The sequence below is a fragment of the Thunnus albacares genome, chromosome 24, assembly GCF_914725855.1.
Source record: "Thunnus albacares chromosome 24, fThuAlb1.1, whole genome shotgun sequence".
Classification (NCBI taxonomy): Eukaryota; Metazoa; Chordata; class Actinopteri; order Scombriformes; family Scombridae; genus Thunnus; species Thunnus albacares.
Window position 1 is genome coordinate 11,031,589 of NC_058129.1, and position 27,802 is coordinate 11,059,390.

Genomic DNA, 27,802 nt, shown 5'->3' on the forward strand with positions numbered 1-27,802 from the left:
CGTTCTTTCTAATAGTTTTACGACACTAGTTTAATCTGATATTCTGTCAAATGTTATACTTCCAGTTTCAGTAGCTACTACTGATCATACAACATAATCCTCTTGTTACTGTTTTAATCTGTAATTTGACCTTTTCTGACCTCACAACCATGAAAAGGGGTCAAGTTCAAGTTGAAGATGTTCAGATACCAGTAAAGTGATTTTAAAATAAATATTCTGGGCTTGTAGTTGGCCGGTTTCCTGAGCAGCCTCCTTTACAAATGTCAGTCACAGGCAACTCTCATTGGTAACATTCACTACATTTTCTTAATTTCTTTTTAGATCAAGGCAACCAAAATTCAACATTAAGGGATTTATACAAAGTGTAATGAAGCTCCTTCCCCTTCTCCAGGTAAAACAGGGCTGCCTGTGTTGCTGATCATCAGACTGGTGACACTGGGGGCTGCAGTGCACACAGCCTGGCTGGACGGCCAGGACCAGTTTGTCTGTAACACCCAGCAGCCAGACTGTGAGGTGGCTGTGAGGGCAACAGTTGATCAGTTATTCTCAGACCAAAGTCTCTACTAAAACATTTTACTTGATTTAGCATCACAGTGTCAAACTAACTGTGTTTCTGACTGGCCTAGTGGTTACAGAAAAGGGTTCCAGATCACAAGGTTGTTGGTTTAATTCCTGACTCTGCCAGATATGCATCAATGTGGTAGATAACACACAAGTGATGCTCTTTCACCTGTAACACATTTTTTTCCTGAAATGTTAAGTGAACATAAAGTGTGCAGGAGGTGAAGCTGAGGTGTGGCTGAGATAAACCTCCATGTGGATGACCTGAAATATGTCTCAGTAAGATGAGTAACAGGTGATAAATACCTGAGCACAGGATTGTTTGTTCAATCCCTGCTGAGGGATAAATATGTTTGTGGTTGCTTTGTCTTTAATGTGTGCTTACAGAGCACTGATATTGGCTTCAAACAAACACAGAGTACATATGTATAAGACTGCATAAAAAGTAAAAAAGTACATAATATAAGTGTTAGAGTATATATATAAGTATCACAGCAATCTACAACATTGGCTTTAAAATCAGACACACCGCTGGAGATTAAAAACCTTAAATGAACACAGAGATTCCGATTCCATCTCATCTTGTGGCTCACTGTGTTAGACAGTCTCTTGAAGTTTTGAGGTTATGGGTTCAACTCTGACCCTGTTCATCAACGTTTTTAAGTGTACTGCTACAGATTAATAAGCTCATGTGAAAAGCACTTGTTGAAAGCCATTTAATCATGTAGCTCACTGTGTTGAATGTCAACATGGAAGCTTTGAGGTTGTTGGTTCAATCCTGACTTTCACTGACTTTTTTAAAGTCAGCCTCACTGCAGTAGATTGAAAACCTCTGATGAAGACAGTTACATGCGATCTGGTCTTGTGGCTCACTGTGTTGAACAGCTTTGTTGTTGTTTTGAGGTTGTGGGTTCGATCCTGACTCTGTCAGTGAATTTTGAAAGTGATGACTCAGAGAAGAGGTTTAAAAGTGCTCAGAGATGAGTTGTCAGTGTGAAGGGGACCTGGTGGAGTGATGGCGTCGTCAACACAGATCTCAGATACGTCTGCGGACGTGAGGTGGCTGGTTCGATTCCCTCTCCTCCATCAGTAACTGGAGCAAACTCAAATGTGTCCCACATGGGTGGGTAAGGGGGGGGGCCTTGTCCTCCCCCGATGTTCCAAAGGTCTGTATGCAGGGGGTTATGCAGCAAAAAGTCCTGCACAGCTGAACTTTTACTGATGAATGAAGGTGCGAACAAGTTTTTAAAAATGTTGGAAGTCTCTTGCCATCGCATGTTTGTTGCTTATTATGTTCTGTCATTATTAATACACAAAACCACCGCCTGCCTATCGGGATAAAATGCAAAATTCTCAAATGACAGTCAGTGTCTACATACTGTTGGAGACTGCTGTGATACTTATATATGTACTCTTATACTTTATATGCACTCTTATACTTAGATATACGTACTCTGTATTTGGTTGGAGCCAATATCAATACTTTGTAGACCAACATTACAGGCAGAGCAACCAAGAAGATCTTTATCCCTGAGCAGGGATTGAACCAACAACCATGTGCTCAGGTGTATAGTACCTGTCACTCATCCCACTGAGCTATCCTTGTGGTTAGACACATAGGTGTTTATCTCTTACACATTTTGTCCTCACACCCCTCATGATACACTTAATGTTTCATGAAAATAAGTTATTTGCACATGGAGGGAATACAGCTTGTGTGTGGTCATACCTGCCTTCTGCAGGTTCCTCTGGCTGAGTTGGGGATTGAACCAGCAACCTTGTGAATGCCAGCCCTCTTCTGTAACCACTCAGCCAGTCAAGGTACTCTCCCATCAACCAAAAATCCTAAATCAATGAATGTCATATGCATCATGCCAAAGAAAGTATAATTAAGACACTCTGTTCTTGTAAAGCACAAGTGGAAATCCATTTTAATACACTTGCTTTTAAATGGTTTCTTGTTATTGCTCTTATTGCTCTCCAATATGGTTTCTCAATTTTGCTGAATGGTTAATACTTTGTGGTCATCAGCCCTTTTCTGTAACCACTTGGCTAGCAGAACCACTGACCCACCTGAGGAAAATGTGCATTGATGTTACTTTTGTGACCCTGGCAGAGTTAACAATATGATCCTTGGAACAGGGTGATTTTGACACTGTGAGACTATCAGTGTGTCACTAAATCAATTAAAATGTTTTGGTGGAGAACACAAACAGTTGCACCTGTAGAGTCCATAAACGAGCAGGAGACAGGGGTGTGGCCTCAATGAAACAAGCAACCTCACAGCCTGGCTGCCCGGTGTTACGGACAAACTGGTCCCGGTGGTTGAGCCAGTGGTCTGCACTGAAGCAGTTTTACGTGGAGTGGGGTGTTTCCCAACCTTGTGGTGACTTTCTGACTTTGTTGAAGTTGTGGGTTCAACTCGAAGCCAATCTGCAATGCAAAGCTTTAGCTCACTGTGTTTGACAGCATCACTGAAGTTTTAAAGTTGTGGGTTCAATCCCGACTTGAACAATGAATTTTTAAAGTTAGCAGCTGTATGTAAGATGTAAAACCCTTGGTAAAGGTTTAACCCTTAGTAAACGTTTAACCCTTAGTAAACGTTTAACCCTTGGTAAAGGTTTGACCCTTGTGGCTCACTTCGTTAAAATATGCTACCCATAGGGTTTAGGGTTCAAGCCAGAGCTGTTTGGATCTTCAATCTTCAGGAGTGTGTCTGATTTGAAAAAATGCAATGAGGGTGTTGGGATTGAACCCACAACCCTTAAACTTCAACAAAGATGTCTAACAGAGTGAGCTTCACAACCAGATAATGTTTTAGAGTTTTCATTGGGACTGTTCAACCTTCAGAAATGTGGCTGACTTGGAAAAAGCTCAACGAGAGACTGAGGATTGAACGAATGTTTGTCAGAGCGTTTCTGTCTTTAATCAAGATATTGGTTTTAAAAAGTTACCAAATGGAAACAAGTAGATGATGTTCGTTGTTTTTACTCTTCAGTGGTTTATCTTGTGTCTGACTGATTGAAGATTGAATCCACAACTTCAAAGCCTTTAAACAGCTACCAAACAGACTGAGCTACTGGACCCAGACAGCCATGACTCAAGATTTTGGCTTTAAAAAATCTCCAAGCAGCTCTGGCTTGAATCTTAAAACGTTTGAGTAGCAATTTAACACAGTGAGCCTCAAGGGTCAAACCTTTACCAAGGGTTTTCAATCTTGCATACAGCTGCTAACTTTAAGAAGTCATCGCTAAAGTCGGGATTGAACCCACAAGTTTAAAAGTTCAGTGTTGCAGTCAAACACAGTGAGCTAAAGTTTTGCACTGCTAATTGGCTCTGGGTTGAACCCACAACTTCAACAAAGTCAAAAAGTCAGCACAAGGGTGGGAAACACCCCACTCCACGTAAAACTGCTTCAGTGCCAACCACTGGCTGAACCACCAGGACCAGTTTGTCCGTAACACCGGGCAGCCAGGCTGTGAGGTGGCTTGCTTTAGTGAGGCCACACTGCTGTCTCTTGCTTGAACCCACAACCTTAAAACTTTTAACAACTTTAAAACTTCAGTGTTTCTGTTCAACACAGTGAGCTACGGATTCACACTGACACAATGTTTTCATGTGATGTTTTCAGTCCTCAGTGGTGCAGCTGGATTGAACCCACAGCTTCAACAAAGTTAAAATGTTACCAAACAGTTCAAGCAACTGGATCAGATGCCCAAAAAGGTGTTTTTGTGAGAGCATTTAAATCTTTTGCATGACAATGAAAAAATAAAATAAATCTCCAACTCTTTGTTAAACCCACAGTTTAAAAGCACACAGTCTGTTGTCTTCTGATTGGTTGCTTATTCTGTGAGTCTCCACAGCTGAATAATAAAGAGAATAAAGAGTACAGACAGCCAAATCCATTAATTAATACAGATATACTGGTAATAATTTTGAGTTAGATCTTATTTTATCCTTTGAGTAATTATTCCAATGTATTATGTGCAAGAATGTCAGTGCTTACAGAACAAATTTATATACAAAATCCAGCATTGTATGGTTTGTAGCCCATAATTAACCGTGCATCAGACACCAATTTAAAAGGTTATGTGCACAGTGACACCTGGGGCCTGTCTGGTGGTGCTGGGGGAGGGACAGGTGGCGTACAGCAGACAGCAGTGTAGCCTCACTAAGCAAGCTACCTCACAGCCTGGCTGCCTGGTGTTACGGACAAACTGGTCCTGGTGGTTCAGCCAGTGGTCTGCACTGAAGCAGTTGAACGTGGAGTGGGGTGTTTCCCACCCTTGTGGTAACTTTCTGACTTTGTTGAAGTTGTGGGTTCAACCCTGAGCCAATCAGCAGTGCAAAGCTTTAGCTCACTGTGTTTGACAGCAACATTGAACTTTTAAACTTGTGGGTTCAATCCCAACTTGAGCAATAAATTTTAAAAGTTAGCAGCTGTATGTTAGATTGAAAACCCTTGGTAAAGGTTTGACTCTTGTGGCTCACTTCATTAAAATATGCACATCAAAGGTTTTAAGGTGTCACCAGTCTGATGACCAGCAACACAAGCAGCACTGTTTTACCTGGGAGAAGGGAAGGAGCTTCATTATACTTCATATAAATCCCTAAATGTTGAACTTGAACTTGACCCCCTTTTCATGGTTGTGGGGTCAGAAAAGGTCAAATTACAGATTAAGACAGGAACAAGAGTATTATGTTGTATGATCAGTAGTAGCTACTGAAACTGAAAGTATAACATTTGAGAGAATATCTGATTAAACTAGTGTTGTGAAACTATTAGAAAAAAGAAAGACAGGACACAAATATTTATTTCCAGTTTCATCTGTTTATTTAATGACAAACTAACAGCAGTGCTAATGTTGGATTAGGGGGCATTCTCTACAAGTGTATAAAAGGAAAAAAGGAGCATCAGGACAATCAAAAATCACTTTCAAACAACATGATCAGTCTTTAATTACTGCAACTGTGTTCATAAAAGCCCCGCAGCGCCCTCTGCAGTTTGCAAAGAGAAGTGAAAAAGCTTACAGCACCTGGTATTCCCAGGCGGTCTCCCATCCAAGTACTAACCAGGCCCGACCCTGCTTAGCTTCCGAGATCAGACGAGATCGGGCGTGTTCAGGGTGGTATGGCCGTAAGCGACAGAATTACTCACACACACACTATTTATACATGATGTAACGTCATGTATTCTGTTTATATGTGTGCTGATTGTATATGTAGCCTGTAGATTGTCTAGATAAAACACATCATACTAGAAGACTAAATGAGGCTGTAAAAGCGCGCTCCTCTCCATGTCTCAGCTGCTTATCTGTACACATTATTATATAACACACAGTCTTTATCATTCTTGTTAATGTTGGGGGATTGTATCAGTGTAATTAGAGGTTCCTGCTCAGAAAATACACTTATGTCTTTAACTACATAAACCCACACAGATGGGGGTCGGGACATCAATAAAAGACTAGTTTGTCTGCGTTGCCTTCGCTTACGGCCATACCACCCTGAACACGCCCGATCTCGTCTGATCTCGGAAGCTAAGCAGGGTCGGGCCTGGTTAGTACTTGGATGGGAGACCGCCTGGGAATACCAGGTGCTGTAAACTTTTTCACTTCTCTTTGCAAACTGCAGAGGACGCTGCTGCCTCTTTAATGGAAGACAGGACTTTGATATGCAGAGCAAGAACGAGGCAAGACAAGTAAAAACACTGTTCTGGTGGAATTGAAATTAAAAAATAGCGTTTGTGCAGTCATGTAAATTGGCAAAGTAGAGCTAAGGCTTGATGACTGATGAAAGCAGACTGTGACACTTTTGTTAAGCTTAAAAACAAAGCAGTTCATCACTGGAGGAACAATGTACACAGGAATTCTGGTAAATGTAAGAAGAAAAACAGTATAGCATGTGCAGCAATGATTATTTATTACCTCAAATAATAATAAGCATAAAGCTGGTTCACAATTTACAAGGAATATTCAGTCAAAACAAATACTGTGTAATGTAACTAAGCGGTTTTGACAAGTGTGACTGGGCACAAGCAAGGCCCAGATTTGGTTTTTAGAATTATAGGTTGCACTGACCCTTTAATACTCAACCCAAACCAGCTAAAAGGCCATAGATCCTTTACAATTATATAGATGACAGTAAATGAGAGACTGAGACAAGAAATTCCCCCAAGATTACAAAAAATATTAAAACAACAATTAGACCTATAATAATTTAAAAAGAAATTAAAAACAGGATATTTATTAAAGCTAACTAATTTAAAATTGATATAAATTGCAATAAGAAAATGGGAGTGCCAAGGGGTGGTTGGCCGTAGCCGTATACAGTGGGAAAAGAAAAGTTACACTAGGATAGAGTAATCACCACGCCGCTGTGCCCTGTACGCCCTACGCATGGGGGTGAGCAGCTAAAGTGAGACACCCTATCACCACACCCGCCAGCGTCTTGGCGGCCATGCTTGCTACATGTCCTATAGCACTCACACAGACAGAAAACAGGTTAAGTTCACAACAGTAGCGCTGTGTGGCAGCACGCTACGTTATTTACTTCTTGGAGGAAAGCAATAAATGCCACGAAGGGCTGACAGGATGTAACAAAAGAATCTAACAATAACAGAAACCACCTGATGAACCTAAAGGCTAATAATACAGGCAAAAATAATACAGTAGTAAAGCAAATTTAACAACTGTATTAACAACAAATCAGACACACAGCAAAAACAAAATGTAGCAAAACAAAAACTAAGCTAAACAAACCCAAACTAAACAAAAAAGCAATGGCAGTCAAAAGAAAACGGATTAAATTAATTGACACACTGCCAAACAAATGCATAATATAAGGAAACATAACATCGGTATTTACCTCTCGCCGGGCTTAGAAACCAATTTGACATTGTGGCCAAACCGTGTAATTACAACGTCATGTGTTGCACACTGGCCCCAAAAGACTTTTTCCCATAGATTTACATTGTGAAAGAGACGTCTTGATGTCAGCGTATACATTTTTGGAGCATCACAACCCCAGCGAAATGACTTGTCTCACTATCAGAATTTGATCCTTTCAGTCCAATCACATTTCAAAAGTCTAGAAGAGCCGCATGATTGAATTGTTTATCCTCATTCAAGTTTGCCAGAGGGCTAAACCACAACAAGCCAGCTCGGCCGGCGACATTCGCTAGTGCGCTTGCTCTATGGGACGCACAGATGCAGAAGCAATGCAGAAGAAGTTAAAAGTTTTTGGCTTCAGCGAACCTTCATAGGAATGAACGGAGCCCCGCCTCCGACACTGTTTCCAGTTCTCTTTATAAATCCATGTTAAACCAAACAAACTGACAACAAGGAAGTAGGCGGTACTAAGGCCTGTCTAACCCTATGGTAGCCCGGGAGGGACATTACAAATGAGAACTTGAGGGCTTCTTTCATTGAGGTCATCTATACTTAAAAGACAAATAGTCTAATTTCATTAGTGTAATTTCATTTTACAAAAACCTGGTGACGTCAAACGTTTACACAAAATGTATACTGATACTGAAACCACAAACTATTTCCTGACATACAGGAAAGGCCTTCTGTTGTTGATAGTCAGACATCTGGCTCAAATTTGGAGAAGTGGCTTGTTGCTCAGGTCATGTTTTCCTGGAGAGAAGAGATGGACAGCTGTTGAGATGGATCACACTAACTTGTCAGTGCAACCAATTTACCTCTTAATCTAATAATTTCACTCATGATGTCACTGAAAACCAGTTAATTGGACTAATTAATATGTACAGTACATCTGTGGTGACTGCATATAATGTAAATGGCTCATTCAGGTATAAGTATTAGAAAGACATTTGTGGAGAGTTGGTATTGTTGACATGTCTTGACTCTAGCTTTTTTAATTGTTGGGACATACAATTAAACTGTTCACCGTTCTAAATTAATGCACTGACTAAAATGAGTAACCATAGCAACAGGGACACAGTCAAAGCCTCCATTTACAATTTATTGCAACACGCTAACAAGCTAATATATAATTACAACAATTAGTGCAGTTCCTGTTCAAAACGTGCCTGTTCGGAACGGGCCGCTTTCTCAATACCTAGAGAAAGTTGTGTCCGTCCTCTAAAATCCTCTAATGAAGACTATCAGTAGACACTACAATTTACTGATGTTCCCTAAACACCTCACACACAGGTGATCAGTAGATGCTATAATTTACACGTTCCCTGAATGCCTCACATTCAGGCTATGGGTATATGGTACAATTTACCAATGCTCCTTAAATGCCACACGCAGGATATCTGTAGACTACAATTTTAAGTTTATTTGATGAACTGTAGTGCCTGTTCAAAATGTGCCTGAGACACTCTGCACTTTGTTTTGAACATACATACGAAGTTCCCGTATGTAAGGAACGGGAATAGAGCTCAACTCTCTAAACCTTTTCAATTCATTCTCTATGGTAGTTCTCATCACTACAGATGTGATCCCACCTCCGACCACAATGTGGGTTGCAATGGCAATGGCTCTGTCCGTATTTCCACTTGTTGAATCCACATGCAGAAGAGAAGGAATACGCAATGTTATTTATGAGGCATTTTTATATATTTCTGAATGCCTACACATGGCCTATCATTTATTCGTAAAAATCTTGATATTGATTTGGGGACAATGACATGGCTGGATCACTAGCTCATCTTGTTGTTAAACATACTGCCAAATTATATTTACTGTTTGTCAACCGTACGCAATGTTATTGACTTTGAATATTGCTGGTATAACGTAAGCTTTCTGGCTCAAAGCTGAGCCAAAGGCTTCTATGCGGACTAGAAATCCCATTGCCATCCTATTTACTGGAGTAGTGAACAATGTTTCCATTGCTTAAGAACTTTATGGGATGGTAATGATTGTTCCAGTTATTAGTCAAACCCTCAGGTAGTACCAGGGAAACTGAGTTATGACTTGTGAAAAACTAGATTTTGATTGCAAAACGCATGAAAATATAAATTAATGGTGGGATTTTTTTCTTTGCTGATGGACACCTCATTGGGCATTATCCCTTACGTAAATTATGCAAAGATAGTCCAGTAGAGCCCCAGAATAAAAATATAGACCTGTACATGTGCTTGATACGTGCCCTTTAATAGTCATTTAAGTCACTTTTCAAGCAAAAAAAAAAAAAACCCAAAGATTTTTGAAGATGTTATTTCAGGCTCTGAGGAATGAATGGAAAGTGTTTCTTACCTTTCATGACTTTAATGACATTTTATAGACTTAAACAATTAATCACACAACCAGAAACTAAAGGAAATTCCTGACACCTACGAAGTAGTTCCAGTGAAAGTGTACTACTTAGTAGGTGTCACTGAAATTCATATTATTCGAGGCGTGAGAAGCAGTTTGAGACATGGTGAAATATAATTTTTTATAATAGAGTGTATTCTGGGAACTGCGTTATTTACTCATCACAACCATCAGTCTGACTAAGTGCTAATCGTAAATGTGCAGATTACTATTCCTCAAAGTGAGTCAGCTGTGCAGTGACTCAGTTTCACTATCACTTGCAACTTCATGTTCAAGAGAAATTTGTCACAGCCATTTACTGTATTTATATATGGTTTATATTTTACATGTCTAATTTATATTTCTTTTAGATTGCAATATTCAGCACTTTATCTTTCTTTATGAGCTTCAAGCAGCTAAATGTAGAAATTAAAAAGTCAGGGAATATGACCAATGTTTCATGGAAGTATTATTATATTTGAATCTGTTATCAATATTGTGACCTTGACTGTAACACAGTACAATAGTTCAAGTTTGCTTCAAGTAAGTTTAGCAGGTAAATTATTAGTATAACCAGCTGATATAGATGTAATAAATTTTCCTTTTTGTGCTTGCGATCATGTGAGGAGACAGAAAAATAGGTGATTTTTACTCAACCAGAGGAGGAGTAAACTGGAGAGGGGGGTGTGATTCAGAGGGGAGGGATGGGACAGATATTTATATTTAGGGAGTGATAAACATTTGGATTAAAAAATGACTGACTGCCCATCCTGAGGTGGGATGGTTGGATGTCAGCACAGGAAACATGAAGCAAGGAAGAAGAATTCAGGGGAAGTTGAGGCAAAGCAGGCTGAAGCCTTGAGGTTGTGTTTTGGTGACACCGTGGATGTATCACAATGATACTGTGTCACAGACTGATCTCAGGGTACTGTGGTGCCATCCAGTGTGCTTTCTGGGAACAAAAGAATAGGCTTTTTTATGAATGAGAAATTAAAATATAATGGCACTAAAGAGGATTGAAGTAACCCAAATTTAGAATCACTAAGGAATATAATTCAAATTTCTGTTAAATTGGAACTTCTTCCTTGTTAATGTGATCTATACTGTGAAATGTGAAGTTAGTGCAGAAGACAATATCAATATTTATCTATCAATATGTATATACAAAGTTTGAATTAGAGATAATATATTACATGATAGACATATTTATTTGTAAGTGTGTTGGTAATTTACTTTTCATGCGATTTTGCACTTTAATGTTTGTGTTTACTCTCTCTCTCTCTCTCTCTCTCTCTCTCTCTCTCTCTCTCTCTCTCTCTCTCTCTCTCTCTATATATATATATATATATATATATATATATATATATATACATATATATATATATATGCAAATCAATTAAAAATGAACTCTTTCTCTTTGGGAGCAAATCCCACATTTGCTCATCAACATCTAGCCTAAACATACATAAACATTCACACTAATGTTAGCAGAAAAGAACAAATGTAATAATCTTCTTATCTGAATACTTAACAGTAATAAATAAACTACTTAGTTATGGATGGTGATGTTGCTGTTGCTAAAGTGCTGGAGATGGTGGAAGCTGATGGACCTGATCAGAAAAAATAATGGGGAACATTTTGTCATGATGATTTTTAGAAGTCATGGCATGTCATCAATACCATTAGGATGTAATGAACTCACATTCATCAGGATCAGGACCTGGAGGGGGACTGGTTCTCTTTTTTGTTGTTAGCAATTTCACCAATGTTCCTGTGAAGAGATAAGAAATAGTTACTTTATGATACTAATCAGTAATAAATGAGTTCATATGAATTCCTGAAATTAATCTTTAAATATTCCTTATGGCCTTATTAATTTATATTACTCTATCATCTTTTTTAATTTATTTCATATGATTTACTTAACTTTAATCAGTTTCACGGGCTTGTTTCTCAAATCTAAAACTATTTAGTTTACATTAAATTTTAATTAGTCTTATATAATCTCAAAGTGCTATATTTTATTTTCTCTTTCTTTTTTGTTTCTATGATACCGGAGTTATGGGGATTTTTCTCGGTGAAAACCTATGTGCTTTCCACCCCCCCCCCCACCCCCCCCATGTTACTGTTTCATATTTAGATCTATATTTATTCTACTGAGAACTTTTTTTTACATTGATACCATCAGAGATCAGTATAATTGAGTTGAAACTTGCCACAATGATGGCACAAGCTGCAGTCATGACGATCTTTTTTGTTTTAGGACTCTTTCCAAAAGGTAAGAGAGATGTTACAGTATTACTTTTACAGAAGTCATTTTTCTGCTGAAATTGAAAGCACTGTGGAGGATTCCTGTGTATTTTTAACTCTAACCTAAAGTGAATGTTTTGAGAAGAAATATTGAATCCTGCTGATTTATTCTTGTTTTCCACATTCAAATGTTACTTGCTGGTGACAATTTTTATTTACAGCAAACTAAGTTAAAAAAGCAACATGTGTAATTTATTAGAAATTTAATTACGATGAATAAGTGTCTTAAAAACAGCTACATGCAGTGATGGACTCAGGGGCAGGGATGAAAAATATAAACGGCACCTGATACATTCAATGAGCCATTTCACAACGTCTTTTTCCCGCACAGTGCACCCTATAGGGCACACATTTTCATTGAGAGGGCACCCAATTCTGCACATCAATATTTTAGACTTAAACTAGACTAAATTGCACTTTTTTTTTCTTGTTCACTCGAGGGGCACCCATACAGAACCTCCAGCTTGCCCCATTACAACAGCATCATAGGGCACTGCATTATATCCTCTTCATTTAAAGGGCACCTCATATTTTCTTGTTTTTGGGGGGTTCTTTACAGGGCACCATCACACCGTGAGGACTCTTTCCATTCCAGATTGTCACATATAGAGGCCCTCTATAGGGCATTTCATTCTGATTTACCCATAGCTACACAGTCATTACAGAACTTATATATAGATATTTTTTCTCCTCTGTGTGGCCACCTTAGAAGGCACTTTATCATACTGTGGGGGCACCTTAGAGGGCTGCATTTTTTTTGTCCTAGTGGGCACTGGGGGGGTGGTTGCCTCTTATTGGAGTTTTCCCATCACGATATAAATCATTTTGAGTAGTTAAGTATCAATTTATAACCAAAATTGTATTGAAATGTTCACATCAACCTTAAGTTCACACACAGCTTAAACCCCATATTTCTTTTCCTCCATGCAGGTCTAACAGCTGTGATACAAACACAGCAGACTGTGATGGCAGCAGTAGGAGAAGATGTCCATCTCAGCTGTCAGCTCATGCAGTCTAGAGATGTTCTTCAGGTCACATGGCAGAAACTTTCACCTGAGGGGAAGAACAAGAATTTGGCCACCTACAACAAACAGTTTGGACAAACAGTGAATGCTGGTTTTCAGGGGAAAGTGGAGTTTAAAGATGCTGGACTGCAGAACTGCTCCATAGTTATCAGGAAGGTGATGGAGCAGGATGAAGGCTGCTATCTCTGTTTGTTTAACACGTTTCCTGAAGGTTCTCTGACAGGAAGAACCTGCCTCCAACTCTATGGTGAGGACTAGACTTGAAAGTTCATTATCGATTAATCTGTTTATTATTTTCTCAATTTATCATTTTCTCCATCAAAAAATTTAGTTTAATATCAGATATATTCACATTAATGAAGTTGGGACCAGTGGATTTTTGGCATTTTTGCTGAAATGGATTGATTAATTACTAATTGGTGCAGCTGTAAGGACCTTTCTGCATTATTAAACATATTTCCATAATCGTCAAACTGGATTATGTAATTCCAGCGTTAAACACGTTCACCCTGGAGAATTATCATGTCAAAGCTGATGTCTTTGTAAGAAATGAATTCATGTGAAACAGTATTTCTTTAATGTTTTGTCTTTGCAGAGCTGCATGAACCCATTCTACAAATCACAGAATCAAACTCTACTGAAGAGACAGTTGTGTCCTGCTCGGCCACAGGTCGTCCTGCTCCCACAGTAACTCTGAATGTCCCACAACAAGACCTCTACTTCTCTCACAACAGCACAGTCAATGTCACCAACACCAATGGTACAGTCACCGTCACCACTACAGCTGTGCTGTCTGGTTTCCATGGAAACGGTGCACAGATTGGATGTGCAGCACGACTGCTCTCAGTCCCTGAAATTCAGGTGTTTAAGACGATTCCTGCGATGAAACAATCATCTGCTGATGGTGAGAAACACTTCCAAATCATCAGATTTATAGATAGATCATCACTTTATGATTCTGATCGGGTTTCAATTTTCAGTTTTTAATGAGGAAACTCGATCTGATCAGAGTAAGTTAACCATAAAGTTGTCTTAAGTCAAAATGCGCATTTAAAATGTAGTTTACTTTATGAATGTTTCCTGTTCCATATATAGTGGAAAAGTAACGCACACCAAGGGCTGCAGAATCGAAGCAGATTCAAAAACAGGAAAAAAAGTGTTGCACACTCTGGCTCTATATGTATTTCTCTCATCAAAATAAAATGTTCTCAGTCCATGACTGATCTTGAAGAAGGCCTGAGGGCCCGAACGTTATCAATATAAAGTGAAATAAATGGCAATAGAGTGTGCAACACTTTTTTCTGTTTTTATTTAGTGTTTCATATCACATTTTTTCCTCTTTTTCTCATAGATTTCACTTTGATCGTTACATTGATCACAGCAGTGGTCGTTGTTTGTGTTGCTGTAGTCGTCACTGTCCTGCTCAGACATAAACATAAGAACAGGTAATTTCAACTTTCAACTTAATATCTGTCTTGTTGTGATACCAGTGTCTCACAGTTAATATGGTAATAATTTATTGACATTTAGAGGAAACACAGAGCTTAAAGAATCTTTACAGACAACACCTATAAATAAATAATATATAAATGTTCTTAAATCCTTCATTCTGTCACACAGGGATGATGAGGAGATCAAGATGCTACAAGAACCAATGAAAGACCCTGATGAGTAAGACAATTTCATAATTATTCACTTGTTCATATTAATTATTAATTGCTTTTTCAGAAAATGATTTAATCTGTCTTCTCTCTATTTTAGTATTTAAGTTCCTTTCTGTCTCTATATCTCTCTAACTAATGTGTTATTTATACATGAAGCTGATTCTGATGCACTTTACTCTTCATGGTCCATTGTGTACTCATAGTCAGCCTGTTTATCCACATAACTGTTAACTGTCAGAGTCATTCAGTGATAGAAATATGTATGACGTATTGTAATAATGTGAGTGGTAATTGACTCATGTCTTGTTTTTATCTGAAGGTACAAAACACCTTTAATGAAGGAGGAGAACAAGCAGATCAGGTGACAAAGAAAAATCCACAAGGGGAGAAACCAGAACCATCATCTTCCACAGTCAGAAGTCTATTTAGTGACAAACAACCAACAAGACTGTAGTTTCAATACAAAGTCAGTCAGACTTGAACAAAGCTGCATCAAATCATGTGTTGGTAAAATGTTCAGACATTGTAAAAGAATCAAAATGTGTCCTGAACAAGATGAATCTCTCATCTTATATCTCCAGATCGAAAAGATTAATGTACACAGAGGTTTTGATGTTTTTGTATTATTTTTTTACCGTATATGAAATATATGTCATCTCATTGGCTTATGTTATGCTTATGTTTCGCTGACGTGACAACTGTAGAGCCAGAATTGGTCAGTAAATGGCCCTTAATGTGATTATTTATAACCATAGATAGCTTTTGTCTTTACAGTGAAACCAACAGAGATCAGTGTAGTTGAGTTGCAACGTACAGCAATGATGACACAAGCTGCAGTCATGAAAATCTTTTTTGTTTCGGGAATCTTTTCAAAAGGTAAGAGATATGTTACAGTAGTCTATACTTTTACAGAAGTCATTTTTCTGCTGAAATTGAAGCACAGTGGAGGATTCTGTTTGTTGGGACTTTAAACTTTATCAAGTATTTTATAAATTCTTATGGTTTTACATATTTTTAAAAAAATGTAAATAGATTATGGTTTTGTTCTTTGCATTATTTACTTTATTTTGTTTTGTCATACAAACCTAGTAATGTCAGAGATGAATGAATATAAAAAATGAACATGTATTTTTCTTGTGTTAAATTAACATAAAACAAAATAAAGAAACCATCAGAAGGAAGCTCCCATCTAGCAGTTTTCGAGATTGACATTTATTGATAGATCCTCAGATACATGTTAGACTTTGTGTGACATGAAACATTTTTCTTCTTACTCTGTGATTTTTGGAAAGTGTTGGTTAAAATTGGTATTACTGCTACTGCTGCCACTGTTATTATGTCTTCTAATGCTAATGAAGACAACAATAAAGGAGCTATCAAACCTTCATTTTCTTCATAATGTCATTTTTTCTCAACTGTGCCTCAATGTCTGCTGCACAAAATCAATTTCACAACATGACCACTGGAGGTCGCTGTTTGTACATATTTACTGTGGAAGTGTTGAGACATGATGTTACTAAATAAAGGACAGTCTTTGTAAAATCACATCAGTGTTTCTCATCTGTCACATTAGGAATCAGTATTACTGTAGCCTACAATTTATTAATTTATGATGGTAACCTGCAACAGAAACATTTACATCACCAACTTTGTATTGATCATATGAAAAAGCCTAATTCCTTTCTTCAAAATAATATATAGGAGAGGACTTTGCATATTTAACATATATAAACGTTTGTTTTTTCAGCCTCTCACATCAGACCCATCTGCAAAGCGCTTTGTTTGAATTTTGGTGTACATACAGCAGCAATGACAAACCGTGCAGTCTTATATTTCCTTTTTATGGTGGAGGTATTTCCAAAAGGTAAGAAAAAGAAATCCGTTATTATAATGTACGTTACAGTTGGTTCCTTTCTTCAAAATAACATATAGAAAGGACTATGCATATATATATATAAATGTTTGTTACAAAATAAAGAAACCATCAGAAGGAAGCTCCAGTCTAGTAATTTTCAAGATTGACATTTATTGATAGATCCTCAGATACATGTTAGACTTTGTGTGACATGAAACATTTTTCTCCTTCCTCTGTGATTTTTGGAAAGTGTTGGTTAAAATTGGTATTACTGCTACTGCTGCCACTGTTATTATGTCTTCTAATGCTAATGAAGACAACAATAAAGGAGCTATCAAACCTTCATTTTCTTTATAATGTCATTTATTCCCAACTGTGCATCAATGGCTGCTGCAGATTTTTTCATAAGTAATTGTACAACATGGCCGCTGGAGGTCGCTGTTTATACAGATTTACTGTGGAAGTGTTGAGACATGAAGTTACTAAATCCAGGATAGTCTATGTCAGAGCCATATAGAGATGTATACAACTGAATATATGGCATTTTCATACAGTGTGGAAAAGATTTGTTCTGTTCTCTGAAGCTAGTTGGTTACATCTGCCTCATTTACAGTTATTTACATAATACTTTGGCTAATTACCCTTCTGAGCTTGTCTGCATAAGATTGATAACATAGCAGGAATAGCATGATCGTCATACACTTTAAATATTGCCAATATTGATGCTGACAAATTGTGCATTTATTCATTATGTGCAGTAAATGTATTGTTATAGCCCACAGGAAAGTACACACTGCAAAAGTGAGTAACTCCAATGTATGATTGTGCTAGTAATGCAGATTTATCCTCTTTATAGATGAGAAAAGTACCCTGCTGTCCACAGAGGTCATATTCATCTACATATTCATGACAGTTGGACATTTAAGCCAAATAACACTTTCAGTTATTTAGTTATTTAATTATTTAGTTTAGTTATTTAGTACTCAGCAGTGACGGAGCTCCATGCACACTGCTCTGCACGGTTTTGCTTTTCTCCTTTTGCACCTGCTGAGAAGAATCAACTTACCAGTGAAATGACATACAGTAACATTTTGATCCAAAAAAGGCTCAGCTAGATTTACATTGATAAATCATCACATCTCTGTTAAGCAGCTGGTGAGCTGGACACAAGGTGACAAAAATTACTGTTTTAAGCCTTTTTCCATTTGTTTAATGATCTGATGAATAATTAAAACCACTGCACATAAATAGGGTAAAACATTATTATAAAATGTATCAATGTAATGTTGTGATAAACTATCATTTTCTTTTTTTAATTGTAGATTGTAGAACTTTTTTTCTGTCAATAATTAGTCCTCCTCATTCTTTATGCAAATTTGCGTTTTAAATGCTCATTGAACATCATATCTTATGCTTCAAAGTATTTTTTTCTTCGTAGTAGCTGATTAAAATAGATTTGAACAGATGAAAGAAAACAAGAACACCACAATGAGAAACAGATGAGAGCTAGAAAGCCCTCAGAGGGTCACACACATATAAGGGGGCCTGACTTGTTGTGGCCTTGCAGACTGCAGACAGAAACTTGCTGCTTGATAAAATCATGTCAGTGTTTCTAATCTGTCACATCAGGTATCAGAATTACTGTAGCCTACAATTCATTACTTTATTATAATTTACCTGCGACAGAAACATTTACATCTCCAACATTGTATTGCTCATAATTCCTTTCATCAAAATAGCATATAGGAAAGGATTATGTATATTTAACATATGTAAATGTTTGTTTTTTCAGCCTCTCACATCATATGCAACAAAATATTAAAAAGGAAGAAAACCGAATTGGCCTCTATAGTTTTGAATAATACTGTAGTGAACTTATGTTGTAGTTTCTTGTGAGGGCTGTGACAACTAATCAAAGACTGATGGGTTTTACCTGATCTGAACTGTTGCCGCTGACAGACTCTGTGAGCTGATCGTTCTCAGCTGGTCTTGATTGCTGAGATGATGAACTGGTAAATGAGAGCCGAGTGGGCGGGAATGTGTTTACTATGGGAGGCTGGTTAGCTGGGGGAAAGACTGTCTGAAAGGGGTTATGTCATAGCTTCACCAGTCCTATCCTCGGTCCACTAAGAACACGCTGTTGTCTGATGAACTCATCTGTGTCTATATTCTTCGTACATCGTTGTAAGTGTGTCTTGTTCTCAGATCTCTGACACCGGCAAAGATAAATGTATTGGGTACATTTTAAACTGCCGGAGCTTTTTAACATTACAAACTATAAAGTGTCACAAACGCTGTCCAAGGTGCTGATTCTGCGACGGCCATGATTGCTGGAGCTGTCCAGGGAATTTCGTGTTTGTCTCCTCTTCATCACTCATTGTCGCAGGTGTCTGCAACAAAAAGCGAAAGAAACAGATGTCACCGTTATTCCGCCTGACTGGATCGTTTCTTTACATCGTGGGACTCAGAGACGCTGTTTTATATTACATTTTAGAAACAAAAGTGTATGTTTCTGTTTCATATATAGACCTATATTTATTCTGGTAATAACTTTTTTTCTGCTGAAATTGAAAGCAACGTGGAGGATATTTTTTTAACTCTAATCCAAAGTGAATGTTTTGCGAAGAAATATTGAATCCTGCTGATTTATTCTTGTTTTCCACATTCAAAGTGTGACAGGTGAATGTTTCTTGCTGGTGACAATCTTTATTTACAGTAAACTAAGACAAAAAAGCAACATGTGTAATTTATTAGAAATTTAATTAATATAAATAAGTGTCTCGAAAACAGCTACGTGTTCTTTGCCTGTTTTCAACATCTGTGTTCATCACAACCAACCAGCCAAACATTTATGAGTTAACATGAAGCTTAAAGTGACACAAATTATTTTTCACTTTTAACATCACTGTTCAGTCTCTATAATAAAGTTCAGTACTTTACCTGCAGCCTGTCCTACTTTCAAAAGCAAAACTATATTTGCAGAAATAAATCATATTTTACAACACTTTACAACACTGTATGAAAATGCCAAATATTCTGTTGTATAAATCTCTATATGGCTCTGACATAGACTATCCTGGATTTAGTTACTTCATGTCTCAACACTTCCACAGTAAATCTGTATAAACAGGGACCTCCAGCGGCCATGTTGTGCAATTGCTTATGAAAAAATCTGCAGCAGACATTGATGCACAGTTGAATGAATGACATTATGAAGAAAATGAAGGTTTTAAAAGGTCCTTTATTGTTGTCTTCATTGGCAGTAGAGAATATAATAGCAGTGAATAGTTCATATTGAAACTACAGTCTTGTTGGTTGTTTATGACTAAACAGGATTGATGGTGGTTCTGGTTTCTCCCCTTTTGGATCTCTTTTGTGAGGTGTCCATCGACTGATCTGCTCGTTCTCATAAAGGTGTTCTGGACCTTCAGATAAAAACAAGACATGAGTCAATTTCCACTCACATTATTACAATACATCACTTTCTGGAGAGGAAATTAATGATAAATATGTACAAATGAATAATTATGAAATTGTCTTACTCATAAGATCTCCTCAGAATCCCTGTGTGACAGAATGAAGGATTTAAGAACATTTATATATTATTTATTTATAGGTGTTGTCTGTATAGATTCTTTAAGCTCTGTGTATTTTCTTAATGTCAATAAATTATTACCATATTAACTGTGAGACACTGGTATCACAACAAGACAGATATTGAGTTGAAAGTTGAAATTACCTGTTCTTATGTTTATGTCTGAGCAGGACAGTGACGACTACAGCAACACAAACAACGACCACTGCTGTGATCAATGTAACAATCAAAGTGAAATCTGTGAGAAAGAGAGGAAAAAATGTGATATGAAACACTAAACATTCATAAAGCAACTACAGTTTAAATGTGAACTTTGACTTGAGACAACTTTAAGTTTAACTTACTCTTATCGGATCCAGATTCATCATCAAAACCTGAAGAAAGAAAACCAAATATCAGAATTGTAAAATGATAATCAATCTATAAAATCTATGGTTTTGGAAGTGTCTCTCACCAGGAATCGTCTTAAACACCTGAATTTCAGGGACTGAGAGCAGTCGTGCTGCACATCCAACCTGTGCACCGTTTCCATGGGAACCAGTCAGCACAGCTGTAGTGGTGACGGTGACTGTACCGTTGGTGTTGGTGACATTGACTGTGCTGTTGTGAGAGAAGTAGAGGTCTTGTTGTGGGACATTCAGAGTTACTGTGGGAGCAGGACGACCTGTGGCCGAGCAGGACACAACTGTCTCTCCAGTTGAGTTTGATTCTCTGATTTGTAGAATGGGTTCATGCAGCTCTGCAAAGACAAAACATTAAAGAAATACTGTTTCACATGAATTCATTTCTTACAAAGACATCAGCTTTGACATGATACTTTGTGTCCAGTATGTTAGTTTGTTTGGCCTAGAAAGAATCACCTGCTACTGGTGATGCAGCATCTGTCACTTTCATGCTGTTTCAGTTTTCTGTCAATTGATTAATTGTTGCAGCTCTATATGAAAATACTCTACATGAACATAAATGCACACAAGCACTGTTTATGTTTCTTTTTGCACTTTTTGCATTTTGTGGTGTGAAAATACAGTTATTGTCATGTGTGACGGTTAAAAAAAAAAAAATCAATTTCATGACAAACAAATAAACATAATTTTAATCTTCCATCTATTTGCAAGTGAGAGTGGAGATTCACTATGAAACAGGTTAAAGTAATTCTACGGCAAGAATGTGTTAATACTGGAAATACAGAATCCAATTTGACGATTATGGAAATGTCTCAAATGTTTAATAACGCAGAAAAGTCCTTACAGCTGCACCGATTAGTGGATTAATCAATCGATTTCAGAAGAAATGCCAACAATAAAGAAAATAAGTTTCAGGTCTAGTCCTCACCATAGAGTTGGAGGCAGGTTCTGCCTGTCAGAGAACCATCAGGATACGTGTTAAACAAACAGAGATAACAGCCTTCATCCTGCTCCATCACCTTCCTGATAACTATGGAGCAGTTCTGCAGTCCAGCATCTTTAAACTCCACTTTCCCCTGAAAACCAGGATTCACTGTTTGCCCATCGTATCTGTTGTTGGCAGCAAGATTCTCCTTCTTCCCCTCAGGTGAAAGTTTCTGCCATGTGACCTGAAGAACGTCTCTAGACTCCATGAGCTGACAGCTGAGATGGACATCTTCTCCTACTGCTGCCATCACAGTCTGCTGTGTTTGTATCACAGCTGTTAGACCTGCATGAAGAAAAAGAAATATGAGGTTCAAACTAATTTATCTATGTCGTTTTTTTTCTTAGTTTGCTGTAAATAAAAACTGAATGTGGAAAACAAGAATGAATCAACAGGATTCAATACGTTTCTTCTCAAAATATTAACTTTGGTTTAGAGTTAAAAGATGCAGGAATCCTCCAAGATGCTTTCAATTTCAGTAGTAAAAAATGACTTCTGTAAAAGTACAGACTACTGTAACATCTCTCTTACCTTTTGTAAAGACCCCCAAAACAAAAAAGATTGTCATAACTGCAGTATGTGTCATCAGGCTTCATCTCGATCATGCTGGTCTCTGTTGGTATCAATGTAATGAAAAGTTATCACTAGAAAATCAAAATCAACCCAATCACCAAAGAAAACATTGGCATCGAACGTTTCTGCAAACCATGGATACGTTGAATGTCAGCGTTTCAATGTTGGCCATTATCCATTGAATAATGATGTTTTATGGTGCTGCAACGTTGTGGTTAAGATCTGGTTAGGTTTAAGCACAAAGACCACTTGGTTAGGCTTAAGGAAATATCATGGTTTGGGTTAAAATTTAAATTAAAAATAAAATAAAAACGGCTACAAATGTCCTGACGTCTCGCTAGAACCGTGCTCTCTGCTGATTTCCAACTTTCAACTTTCTGCCAAGAAACTTCCTAACCATCCAGCATCCACCGACTCCTCCTCCTCATAATAAGAAAGTCAACTCATATAGATCTCATGTGAACTACGTCACTTAAGAAATGTTGATTTGATACGTATTACACGTGTTGAAATGTAGAATGCCAACGTTTTATTCTGACAACCAGGCTGAATAAATATGGGTGTACATATGAAACAGTAACATACACTGATTTGTGTTTAAAATGTAATATTTAACATGGTATTACATCTCTGAGTCCAACGATGTAATGGAACATACTATAAGCATCTCTCTCTTTACCATGTGTGCTGCAAATAACTCATTCACTCACCAAAAAGCCATGCACCCATGCACATTTCTAAAAATGCTATTGAATTATTAAATAATTGTATTTACATTTTTTAAAAAACTACAATGTTCATTTTATTGATGAATTATTCTGACCACAGCAAAATTAGGGCTCTTTTAGTATCTTTACCCCCTTTATTGTTAGTGAACAATATTCTAGCTAACCCTGTAGTAGCTCATACAGCTACACCTCCGGGTAGGTATTAAACTGTAAAGATGAATATAAAATATTAAAAGACATGCAGTTAAGGATTTTGTTCAGTTTTCTGACTATTAATAAATTGATAAATTCAATTCAATTCTCCCTGTAAGATTGAGAGCAGGATTTCAGAGCACTCTTCTAGTGGAAATATCTTCATAAATCCCATGACTTTGGCCAAATCTTACATTAAAAATCACATTTGAGTAAGAATTTTCATCGCGAATCCATTGATACAGGTTTGAAAGTGGTCTGACTTATAATTTAGACGTCAGATGCCTCAGTTTGGCACAAAGTCCATGCCCAGAGATTGCCTGCCCATTGGTTTACATTGTAAGGTGCAATGTGGCACTCCAACTTTCGGGACTTATAAAATTTAAACCTTTCGAGTTATTACAAAGTTTTTAATAACTTTTGTTCAGCACAGTGTGATAAGTCATATATTAAAGTTTGAAGCCGATACCATTAACACCCTTGGAGGAGATAGTGTTTCTTGGGGGTCCAAAATTTGCGCAAAGTCGTACTATGATAGGCATATTGCGGACTTCCTGTTGGATGGTTAAAAATTAGAGTTTTTGAGCATGTTTAGGGGGTCAAATTTAGGGTTGCCGTGGTGTAATAATAAAGAAAGAAGAAGAGTAAGAAAGAAACAAATACATTAAAGCTGCAAGCAGCGGCTTCTGTGACGGGCATGTAGATGTCTTCAGACCCGAGCTGTTTTCAGACAGTGCAAGAAGGAGATAAACATCACTTCCTTTGTCCACTATTTTGCCTGCTGTTGGGGCTGCTTTACTGAAATTCTGTAGGGGGCGCTATTCAGCCAATTTGCATCACTGATGGAATATTGTCATGTACACGCGTTCAGGCCGGGAGTCTTATCAACCATGTAAAGTTTGGTGCAGATTGGAGCATTTACAATAAAGTTACAGCAACTTCCTCTGTCATGGCGAACATCAAATCTGCAGGGTGAGACATGGCTGCCTTGCTCACACCTGTGTCATAAAAATCATGCAAGTTTTGTGCCAATTCATTAAAATTTCAATTAGTAAATTGAAAACTCTTGATGAGTTTGTGTGTAAAACAAATCAATTTCCTAATTTTCATCAAGTCTATTTTTAGGAATGTAAAGACTTTTAATTTGGGATGCACGACATTGGATTTTTGCCAATATCCAATATGCTGATATTTCCAACTCATTGTGGACGATTGCTGATGCCGATATATGCACATTTTTTTTACCAGCTGGCTGAGGAGGCTATTATGCATGCAACCATAGATTATACTATGATCAAGAAAGACAATATATGAAGGAAGAACTTGGGAAGACTGGAGTTCAGTAGCTCAGCATTAAAGTTCTTCCCTCATATAGGCTATAGTCTTTCTTGATCATTAGTACAATATATGATTGCGTGTGTAATAGTCTCCTCAGCCAAGTGGAAAAAATATGTGCATATATGAACATCGGCAATTGGCAAAAATGACAGTCAAAAAGTGATCGTGTTAAATAATTGTGATCTCAATATTGAATGAAAATAATTGTGATTATGATTTTTGCCATAATTGAGCACCCCCCCAAAAAACAAATTTTTTTATTTACATACACACAGAGTTTAAATATGTATGTGATAAATTGTAAATATGTATGTAATGAATTGTTTTCTTTAAGAAACTGTTACTTGAACATTTTTCAGTGTGCTCCTAATTTTTTTCATTTAGGAGCACATGTACTCTTTGAAAAAAAAGTAAGGATTGAACACTGCTGTCAGATGTGTAGAAGCACGAAGTAGCTGGGGTGTGGCGCAGTCTAAGGGCTTCTGTCACAGGCAGTAGATGTTTATTTTACCCATCCCCCCCTCCCATTCTCTCTCTCCCTCTCAGCTGGAGAGAAGGATATCAGTGTACTCTTCTTGTGAAATATCCTCATAAGTCCCATAAGTTTGGCCAAATCCTACATAAAAAAAAATCACATTTTTTGTAGGAATTTTCGTCGCGAATCCATTGATACAGGTTTGAAAGTGGTCGGACTTATAGTTTAGACGCCAGACGCCCAAGTTTGGCACAAAGTCCATGCCCAGAGATTGCCTCCCCATTGGTTTACATTGTAAGGTGTAATGTCGCACTCAAACTTTCAGGGCTTACTAGATCTAAACCGTTCGAGTTATTACAAAGTTTTTAATAACTTTTGTTCAGCACAGTGTGATAAGTCATGTATTAAAGTTTGAAGACGATACCATTAACGCCCTCGGAGGAGATAGCGTTTATTCAAGGTACAAAATTGGCATAAAATCGTAATTTGAAATTGAGATTGCGGACTTCCTGTTGGACTTAGGTCAGCGGTGTCAGTGTATGATTTGTAGGTCTTGATGAGATGAATAATTGAGTTTTGGTTTGATCTCTCTACGACATTCCTACGGGCCGTGGCGGCCGTGGCGCTCTCGAGCACATTTTGGCACTTTGGGGTTTAATTTTTACATTTTATCAAATTTTTCACCAGACCTGATGTGCGTGCCAAATTTGGTGAGTTTTTGAGCATGTTTAGGAGGTCAAATTTAGAGTTAAAGTGGCGTATTAATAAAGGAAGAATAAGAAAGAAACAAACACACGAAAAACAATAGGGTCTTCGCCCTCTGGGCTCACGCCCTAATTAGGAAAAGTTAGCTTACCTCTGAAGAAAAGAAGCACGAATGTCTCTGGGGCTACAAATAAATTTTGAGAGAAGCACAGAAGCAGCACACTGATGATGTCAGATGGCTGTGATCGATTGATCACAATGTTGATCCATGACCGCAATGTGGATGTTGATCCAGGAGCACATCCACATCCATGTCGTGCCAAATGCGCGAAATGCACGGGAAAAAAAACCATGCGCGGTTTTATAGGCCTAGGGGCCAGTGCCACCCCTACAATCTGATTGGCCACTTTCACCTCGCTGAAGGCGGTTGTTGACGCATGGGTTTCCGGGTCACAGAGGAGAGAGGACGCGAGGAAGCATCGAAGCATAACGACAACCACCCACAGTCTCAAAATGGGGGAATTCCCCCTTTTAAAAAACAAAAACCCTCCCTTTTATGGACTGTTATTGCTGCTGAAATGTGGTGTGAAAAAGAAGAGAAGATGTTCAGCTCACCTGTTCTCACCCGTTGTTTGCCTATTTGGATTGCCTTTCTGTCACTGCCTGGTAATGAAACTGAAAAGACACCTGCCTCGATGTCTGACGTCATCCTTTTTGCCTCGTACACACACACACACACACACGTGACATTGAGTGTGGTGTTTGAAGGACGTTCCCTAAATCTAACAAAGAAAGAAACTTGATATTATCGTCATTACATCGTGGGACTCAGAGACGTAATTCGCTGTTTTATATTGCATTTTAGAAACAAATCAATGTATGTTACTGTTTCATATGTAGACCTATATTTATTCTATTAGTAACTTTTTTTACATTGATACCAACAGAGAACAGTATAATTGAGTTGAAACTTGCGACAATGATGACACAAGCTGCAGTCTTGACAACCTTCTTTGTTTTGGGAAAAACGTAAGAGAGAGATGTTACAGTAGTCTGTACTTTTACAGAAGTCATTTTTTCTGTTGAAACTGAAAGCACCGTGGAGGATTCCTGTGTATTCTTAACTCTAATCCAAAGTGAATGTTTTGAGAAGAAATATTGAATCCTGCTGATTTATTCTTGTTTTCCACATTCAAAGTGTGACAGGTGAATGTTTCTTGCTGGTGACAATTTTTATTTACAGCAAACTAAGTTAAAAAAGTAACGTGTAATTTATTAGAAATTGAATTACGATGAATAAGTGTCTCAAAAACAGCTACATGCAGTGATGGACTCAGGCTGTCTCAGGGGCAGGGATGAAAAATATAAACGGCACCTGATACATTCAATGAGCCATTTCACAACGTTTTTTCCCATACAGTGCACCCTATAGGGCACACATTTTCATTGAGAGGGCACCCAATTCTGCACTTCAATATTTTAGACTTAAACTAGACTAAATTGCCCTTTTTTTTTCTTGCTCACTAGAAGGGCACCCATACAGAACCTCCAGCTCACCCCATTACAACAGCATCATAGAGCACTGCATTACATCCTCTTCATTTAAAGGGCACCTCATATTTTCTTGTTTTTGGGGGTTCTTTACAGGGCACCATCACACCGTGAGGACTCTTCATTCCAGATTGTCACATATAGAGGCCCTCTATAGGGCATTTCATCCTGATTTACCCATAGCTACACAGTCATTACAGAACTTATATATAGATATTTTTTCTCCTCTGTGTGGCCACCTTAGAAGGCACTTTATCATACTGTGGGGGCACCTTAGAGGGCTGCATTTTTTTTGTCCTAGTGGGCACTGGGGGGGTGGTTGCCTCTTATTGGAGTTTTCCCATCATGATGTAAATCATTTTGAGTAGTTAAGTATCAATTTATAACCAAAATTGTATTGAAATGTTCACATCAACCTAAAGTACACACACAGTTTAAACCCCATATTTCTTTTCCTCCATGCAGGTCTAACAGCTGTGATACAAACACAGCAGACTGTGATGGCAGCAGTAGGAGAAGATGTCCATCTCAGCTGTTAGCTCATGGAGTCTAGAGATGTTCTTCAGGTCACA

At 37.8% G+C, this 27,802-nt stretch overlaps 2 protein-coding genes and 2 non-coding genes across 5 annotated transcripts; 2 read left to right on the top strand and 2 right to left on the bottom strand.

Moving 5' to 3' along the window:
• Positions 1 to 5,585: 5,585 nt before the first annotated feature.
• LOC122977790 lies at positions 5,586 to 5,704 on the bottom strand. Its single transcript, XR_006402007.1, has one exon. It is a non-coding gene; the product is annotated as a 5S ribosomal RNA (ribosomal RNA).
• Positions 5,705 to 6,050: 346 nt separating this feature from the next.
• On the top strand, positions 6,051 to 6,169 carry LOC122978265. The gene has a single exon (XR_006402433.1). It is a non-coding gene; the product is annotated as a 5S ribosomal RNA (ribosomal RNA).
• A 6,876-nt stretch (positions 6,170 to 13,045) lies between these two features.
• On the top strand, positions 13,046 to 27,782 carry LOC122976385 (OX-2 membrane glycoprotein-like). The gene is made up of 2 exons (XM_044344842.1): positions 13,046 to 13,412; positions 27,696 to 27,782. Exons 1-2 carry the CDS (start codon positions 13,106 to 13,108, stop codon positions 27,767 to 27,769), a joined length of 381 nt encoding a protein of 126 aa, XP_044200777.1. The 5' UTR covers positions 13,046 to 13,105; the 3' UTR covers positions 27,770 to 27,782.
• LOC122976366 (OX-2 membrane glycoprotein-like) lies at positions 19,908 to 25,967 on the bottom strand. 2 transcript variants are annotated; one of them, XM_044344815.1, is made up of 8 exons: positions 25,831 to 25,967; positions 22,200 to 22,281; positions 21,612 to 21,953; positions 20,734 to 21,018; positions 20,624 to 20,653; positions 20,424 to 20,517; positions 20,227 to 20,248; positions 19,908 to 20,109 (listed from the first exon to the last, which is right to left on the bottom strand). In XM_044344815.1, exons 2-7 carry the CDS (start codon positions 22,252 to 22,254, stop codon positions 20,227 to 20,229), a joined length of 828 nt encoding a protein of 275 aa, XP_044200750.1. In that variant the 5' UTR covers positions 22,255 to 22,281; positions 25,831 to 25,967; the 3' UTR covers positions 19,908 to 20,109. The 2 variants fall into 2 exon arrangements, with proteins under 2 accessions (XP_044200750.1, XP_044200751.1); XM_044344816.1 differs by lacking the exon at positions 20,227 to 20,248 and having other exon boundaries at positions 25,831 to 25,939.
• Positions 27,783 to 27,802: the final 20 nt, after the last annotated feature.